At 38.9% G+C, this 8,054-nt stretch overlaps 1 protein-coding gene across 1 annotated transcript in view; it reads left to right on the top strand.

Annotated features, from left to right (window-relative positions):
- The window catches only part of LOC113230059 (mutS protein homolog 5-like), a 20,261-nt gene extending 12,207 nt beyond the window's left edge, over nucleotides 1-8,054 (top strand). The window contains exons 13-17 of the mRNA XM_026463786.1: nucleotides 3,189-3,409; nucleotides 4,797-4,942; nucleotides 5,239-5,451; nucleotides 7,068-7,223; nucleotides 7,959-8,054. Coding sequence (XP_026319571.1) covers nucleotides 3,189-3,409; nucleotides 4,797-4,942; nucleotides 5,239-5,451; nucleotides 7,068-7,223; nucleotides 7,959-8,054 — 832 coding nt within the window. The remainder of the gene's footprint in view (nucleotides 1-3,188; nucleotides 3,410-4,796; nucleotides 4,943-5,238; nucleotides 5,452-7,067; nucleotides 7,224-7,958) is intronic.

Raw genomic sequence — 8,054 nt, 5'->3', positions numbered from 1 at the left:
ATTTATTTGTAAGTCAATGAGAATCAACCATAAACCACTGGCTGACACTGAACTCCAAGTTAGACGACGCGAAAGTTTTCGTGCGGCTGCCGCGCGGTAACCGTCCGGCTACCACGCTTTCACGTACATTAATGGCGAATCTGAATTGTATTTAATAGGCAACAACATTTAAATTCCTCGGAAGAATATAACCGCGCAGTCGCCGCGCCGCTGCCGTGTACTCCAAAGACAAGTCAGACTCGCCCGCTCTCCATTTTTGTTTGCTCATTCAAGTTAAAACGCAAATGCTAAATGAATAGAGCGTATTTTGCAGTTTTGCAGAACAGTTCGGTCTCTAAGCACGTGTACTCGGTCGCTGCGACGGGGCCGCACAAATAAACGCGCCCTGAGATGACATATTAGGGCTTTGATCCTGGGAATCTCTTTTTAAGCATTTTCGAGACTCGAGAATATATTTTCAGTGTCGGAAATATAGTTTTGCGACTTCAGCTATTTAGTTCAATTGTATCAAAAAACTACTAAACCATGTTTTACCTGGTTACATGGACATGGCAGCACTGAAGAATGCCACTTAGTACAATCTGTGGATATCGAAGAACGGTAATAATAAAATCAAGTTCTCTCTATCGGAAACTTTCGAACGCGTCTACGGCGCCGTAAACGCGCAACATTTGCTATGTTCATGGAAATTTCAGTTTCGATTATTATTTAGAGATATTTCAATAAAATTGTCTCTCCCATGTTCCGTAACAAATACGTTAAGGACTGTGAACTTATTTTACTGTAAGGAAGTAGGTTTATTTTATTTCTAAAACGCAAATGTTCAAACATCGTGCATTCAATTTTTCCGCGTCTACCTCAAACGTTTCAAAGCCTACGCAACCGCGGTACCATTTCGCCTCAATGAGCAGAAACTTCGACAACTCCCAAACGATGTGCACTGAAGTGAGATTTATTTATAAAGACAGTCAGTGGTCTTAATATTGATCTTGTCTTTGAGACGGAAACAAAGCTTTCGAGACTATTTTAAGAGTAAATTTCCATATTTATTAAATACGTGTGGCGCATTATAAGTTTCCGGAATGAAAAAGAAGAAAATACTATAGATGGTCAGAAATGAATTTATTGTTTCTCAGAATATTCTCTGTTAACATGAATGCCCTTTCTAATACGAATGAAACAATTTTGAAAACATTTATGCCACTCCTCCGTGACAATCTCTGAACCATATTTTTCATACTCTTCGACAGCCTCTTCAGGTGATGAAAATCGTTGACCGCGAAATTGGTTCTTAATTTTTGGAAATATATAAAAGTCACAAGTGCCAGGACGGGACTGTACGTGGGATGGCTCATAAGGTGAACAGTCTGTCTGGCCGTGTGAGAACTGGCATTATCGTGGTGCAAGATGATACGGCATTTACGGTTATTTTTACGGAGTTTGTCAATAACTTCCGGCAAACAAATGGTCGTGTACCAATCACTTTTCATGGTAAAACGATTCTCCAAAGCAACAGTAGCCACGTGTCAAAAAGAAGCAATCATCTGCTTAGAGGCACTTTGCACGCGCGCCACTTTGGTTACTTTTGGCTCATCTCGAAATACCCATACGCTCGATTGATGCTTTGTTTTGGGATCGTAACTATAAATCCATGTTTCGTCACCTGTTACTATGTCCCACACCAAATTTGACGCCCCTTCGTTGAATCTGGTAATCATGGCATTGCACCAAGTGAGGCGATCAGTTTTTTGAGCCTCAGTCAAACTGTGTGGGATCCACCGAGTGCACAGTTTTTTCACACCCAAATCTTTGTGCAGTATTGATTGCATTTGACTCACGCCTATGCCCAAAGATTCCCGAATCTCATGGTATATCACATGCCTGTCTGTTTTGATCATATGGCGCACAGCATCGATGTTTTTGTTGTTCACAGCAGTGGACGGGCGACCATCACGAAATTCGTCACTGAGATTCACACGACCGCGTTTTAATTCTGCAAACCAGCTATAAACAGTTGTCTTGCATGGTGGCATGCAATCAAACTACGAAAATTTTCACGAGTTAAATCCATGGTGACGCCACATTGTAAAACAAGTGACAGTCAAATGAAACAAACTGTATTCTACAGCCATTCAAATGTTGTAATTACTTTTTAAATATTGTTTATGTAAGTGGCCAGTTCTGGAAACTTATAGTGCGCCCTATGTTGTAATACGGGCCTAAAATTCTAATAATCTCAGTCTCTACCTATAGTTTTTTTATGATATCAAGTGACAGGACGAACAAGTCGTGCGCCTGGTGGTAAGCGACACGCCTATTCATGACAGTTGCCACTCAGAACAAAGATCTTAGAGGCACTGCTACTGCGCCCGTCACCCTGAAACAGTCCAAGTTGTCATGTCCCATGACCTGTAAATTCGCTAGCACTCTATCTTTTCAAAACTAGAATGCAGTAATGGTCAAATTGATGCTGGTCTAATGCTAGTTGGAGTCTTCACACGTTTTCAATGGTTGTGAAACGTGTGTGACCGTGAGGTCAGCAAGAGGTATTATTACTAAATAGCGTCAACGTCTTAATTAAGAAGAAACCATTTTTTTCACTGAACTAACACCGCACTAACTGCTCCTTCTAATTCAAGAATACACTTAATCAATGAGTTTCTGTATCTGAAAATCGCTTCGTCGAAAATTACGCAACAGACAGCAACAGAGCTCCTTGTGGAAGAGTTCGTCCAGGGAAGTACTGCCATCTTACCTATTTCTGCTGCCAAACAGTAATGTCAGCATTACTGTGTTACGGTTTTGAAGGGTGCTGATGAAATTACAGGCACATGGGACTTGTCAACTTGTTTCATTGTGACGAGTGCAGTGGCAATGCTCCATCTTTGTGATTTAAAGCACTTAGTGGCATTGCAACTGTTTTGGACAGGCATATCGCTTAACAATAGGCGCTCGACTTGTTTGTCCTATCACTGAGTATTACAAAAAAAAATTATATAATATAACTTACAATTTCTGTACATACTTGATTTCGTACTGAAATGTTCTTCGAAAAGGTGGGTATAGTGGTTGGATATGGTATCAGGAGTATCTATATTATCTAAATCTTATTTGCTTTGTAAGATCGAACGATCAAATTGGTTTTTATGGATCATAACCTAATATAGGCATAAATTTCTTCCTCCCAGCCTAATAGCAATTTCAAAGGTATCAAAGGAGTTTAACTTTGTCCGCCCCACGCTAACCACAGACAAAATAATCGACATAAAGCAGGGCAAGCATCCCTTGCACATAATAACGTGCGATAGTTTCGTGCCGAACGATGTAACGTCTAGTCTGGAGACAGGGTTAGTCAAGATATTGACCGGGCCCAATTCTAGTGGAAAGTCCGTGTATATGAAGCAGATTGGTAAGTTTATATTATTAATTTTGAGATAACTATATTGTCTACGCCATCCCAGTCTTTATTCCGGTTTATCGCAGAATGAAAGTACGGTTACGCTACAATATTGCGAACAAGTGACACATTAGCAGGCTTTACGCAGATACTATCGCGTGTGATATAGCAATCACGCGCGTGTAAAGACGTTGGAAGGAAAAAAGAAAGGCCGCACGATCGCCCTCATCAGTCGCGCGCGCAATCGCGCACACCAACACGCGCCAGTTTCACGCGGTCTATCCTGCACTATTAGCCTTTACACGGACGCTCTTTCCGTTGTAACAAAAACGAACACGAACAATCGCGCGCGAGAGAACGTTAGCTTAAAACATTTTAAATAGGTGAGCTTTCCCGCACGCAACCCTTTACGCTCCTGCGTTCTAGGCCCTGATTTTAATCCAAATCGGAATGGATCCGATAGGGTAGCCCGTCCGCAATATTATACGCCTCGACTCGGAAAAGACGCAGTTTCCGATCGGGAGAGGTAACCAAAATTAAACTGCTGATCACGCCCAATAGAGTGACTGTGTATTTGACAGGGCTATTGCCAATTCCAAATTTGTTTTATATGCACTCTCGGTAGGCTACAGTGTCGCAAGTCAAAAACCACATTTTTTTGGTATTTGTTACGGACACATAAAGACACTTTTCTGAAGTCTGAAATAAGCTAATGACACTTTTGATCGATTTGCCATATACTTATGTATGTATTCGAAAACATAACACTACGTCTATATTATCGCGACCCAGTACCTACTTAGACTAGTAGAGTTTGCCATTGTGGTGAAAAGATTTGCAAATAAGGGTAAGGTCGATTGTAGCCAGGGTGCAGCAGACGGACTGGGAATACGATTCATAGGTCATTGCTAGGAGGTTTTTTAACGCACCCTGACTACATAGGTAACTAGTGTCTGATCATGCAAAACAATTCATGTCGACGAAAAATATTTTAACGAATTTCCACCATTTTGAAAATTTTCGAACAACCTAACTATATATCATAACGTGACATTTTTAATTGCCACGTTTGCCATTTTTGACTCGGGTCAGTGTTGCAGCTTGTTTGCAATATGGGATAAAGAATACTAGCGTATTATTGGCAGAATGTTCGTAACGTTACGTCTTAGATTTTTTTTATTATTTATGTTTATTTTTATATTTTTCATAGTTAATTTATAAGTCATTATTTTAATGACGAGTGATATAAATAAGATATTTAAATTCGAAACTTTGTTAAACATTGTATTGACAGAAATTAGACATTCTTCTTTTTCTTCAGATTTTTTAACTATTTTTTAACGAAACACCATCAATTTCAATTCCTTTTTCTTAGTAAAAATTAAAAATATGGATTCAGGTCTGATAGTGTACCTGGCTCACATAGGCAGCTTCGTGCCTGCAGAGCGCGCTACCGTTGGCATTATAAGCCATATGTACACTCGCATACAGTCCACTGAATGCGTTGCCACGCACATGTCCGCGTTTCTTATTGACTTGAGACAGGTTGGTTGACAAATTATTTGTTTCTTATAATTATTAAATACAAAGACCAACGTCAGCTCGTGGTAACTGGAAAGTTACCGGCTGAGTGAGAAGGTTCATGAATTCTCTCACAGGTGTCGGTCTACAGTGGCGAAAGCTGAAAACTTCAAAAAATTATTTCATTAATTATTTAATTATTAAACGTAGAACATAATGCAAGCCTGCGAAATCATGTTTTTCAAATTTATTCCAATTTTTCGGAAAATTACGCAACAGTAGTCTAGATGTTATTTATTACAAATTACGTCTTCTTCCAGATGGCTCTAGCCCTCCAAGAGTCGACTTCAAAATCCCTTATAATAATAGACGAATTCGGCAAAGGCACGTCCGAAGTAGACGGCCTATCCTTGCTCGCAGCTTGTCTCAACACACTCATATTCCAGGGAGAAAACTGCCCTCATGTATTACTGTCAACACATTTTTTAAATATACAGGAGTTTATTGTTGACAACCCTATTGTCCGATTTATGGTAAGACATCCTACCTATAGTTACGGGTTTGTTACATTGGCATTGCAACCTTGGTGTAAGTAACAAGGTTACATTTGCAAAATGATAACTTTTCAGGAGAGGTTTAAAAATTCCACGAACGGAATTATTCGAGTTACAAAATTTCACGTATACATGATTTCTTTCATGTAATTCGCACTATTTTTATTACTTTCATATCGATACTTCCAATGAAAATTATGCCAACTTCATTTTTTTGGTCATTTTCTGTTTGTAATATAAACAGCCTTATTTTAGTTACTAAATTTTGTGAACAAAAAAAAATAAAGAAACAAAATAAAAACAGAGATGCCCAAATAAATTATTTGGCCTAGTGTTGATAGACTACTGCGTCGTCCTACTAGTAGTAATAGTAGTAGTACCATGGGCAATTGTTCTACCAGTAGGACAACGGGCAAGATATTAATATATTGATTATAAAACTACTACTACTACTGATCGGGTAGTACAATCACTGTCAATATTAATAATGTTACTGGTTCTGAGCTAACTACAATTATTGTTCTCTGGGATGGTCCCTAAGGCCGTCCATAAAAATCGCAAGATTAATTATAATATTTATAATCTTAAAACAACGTGCACTGTTTAATGTATTTTATAAATTATTTTTGTAAGTATCGCTTTTAAGTGAAAATATTTTGTTTAAGTAAATACATTAAAGTAAAAATAACACCAAATTAATGTTTATTTATTATATTTTATTTATCCTGGAATGTACCTAACTAAAGAGTTAGTATTGTAAACTTCCTTCAAGAAGTATAAATGTTAAAAATAAAAGAGGTAGCAAACCTAAAATAATTTCTTGCCCATAGTCCTACTAGTAGAACCACGAAGAAAAAAATTAACCCTTGGTACTACTAGTAGGACGACGCAGTAGAACAACGGGCAATGAAGGATAAAAATCACTTTTGACGTATGATTACATATGGTTTCATTATACCAAGGTTACAGTATCACTTCTCCATATTTCGAAGCGGTTACACGCACCATGGTATAATGAAATTTAAAAAAATGAGCAGACATATCTGTCTACGACAGCCCTATATCATAAGATTACAATAGAATGTACGTACTATCGTCACAAGGTTAGGTATCTGTCCCCTATCAAGCTAGGCTAACCTGTGTTATGAAAGTCGGTGGTTCCGTTATTTAGACAATACACATGATACATTAATTCCATAACTAAAGCTTTAGTAATAACGATACAATAAGGGATCAAAGGTACGCAATTATTTCACAATACGTATCGCTGCCTCGGCGCAGTTTTAACAGCAAAATAAGTTTTTGTTAAGGTAGATGTTTTTTGGGGTGGACCAGCTTTACTAACGATTCTTTTCACGCGTCGCCACTGGCTTGCTTCTCAATTAAGAGGTCAATGATTCGAATCTTCGTGGCATCTGAGTTCAATTTCTAAATTCCGTACATTTGTGCAATATATCTCGCTAACGGTGCAGGAAACGTTAAACTATATTCTTAGAAAAAGCACGGCACGTATCCATTTGAAAAGTTTTGTGGCCACCCCAAAAAAATGTGAACCATCTTACTGTAATATGGCAACAATTAAACAATGTTTTTAGCGATTCGAGCATGTAATGGAAGACGGCGAACCGGTGTTCCTATTCCGTGTGACGGAGGGTAGCGCTGACGGGAGCTTCGCACACCAGGTGGCGGCCGCCAGTGGCATTCACAACGGTGTTGTTCAACGAGCTAATGAGGTTTTGAAGGCATTGAAGGTAAGGGGCAAGGTAGGGATTAGATACATAGGTATAAATCAAATGCATTTTGGTTGAAAAAAATTCATAGATTTCTCACAGACGACGCTAGGGCTATAAACTCGTTAAAACCAAAAACAAGGATCTGCAAGAATCACGCAGAGACTTTCGTGACGTTTGCTGACTCAGTTGGGACAGCGATAGCCCCGGTATGGCGAGGTCGCTGGTTTGTGGTATTTAAAGTAAATCGTGATATTCAATAACATAAACTGTTTACGTAAAATGGTACCAACGCATCATATCGCCATAATCTCAAATCGTGTATAGCTCTAGATTATAGCTTTCGAGGAACACAGAAGAATAAATAAATAAACAACGCACACACTCATAGTCTGTATCGCGGGTACCATAGATACACACATAGACAACCACAATTTACTCCCAAACTCATGAGCTAAATAAATGTAGGCCATACAAATATTTCTCCCGGTACGGAAATCGAACCCGGAACCTCTTGCGTGGCAGCCCAGCATGGTAACCGTTCGACCACGGAGGCAGTTAAAATATTGTGGAGTACACTACACACTTATCAATATTTTCTAAAGTTGTTGATTACTCGACAGTCGGCCCAAGAATTCTTCATTCTCACGAGTGCAGCACGATACCTGGGTTCGCGGAGAAGAAAATTAATTTACTTCCATTAAAATGCCATAATTTTAAATTCTCTTTGGGTGAAGTTCTATCCATTCGTTTCAGAACAACACACTCCCGCCGGCGAACGAGAAGATAACAACAAAATTGAAGACATTCACCGAAATAATAACAGCCGAACTTCTCACGGAAGATATTTAA

This window comes from Hyposmocoma kahamanoa, unplaced genomic scaffold (genome assembly GCF_003589595.1).
Source record: "Hyposmocoma kahamanoa isolate Upper Pololo Valley unplaced genomic scaffold, ASM358959v1 63, whole genome shotgun sequence".
NCBI lineage: Eukaryota > Metazoa > Arthropoda > Insecta > Lepidoptera > Cosmopterigidae > Hyposmocoma > Hyposmocoma kahamanoa.
Note: the sequence above shows the minus strand (reverse complement) of the source record. Positions and strands in the feature narration are given on the sequence as shown.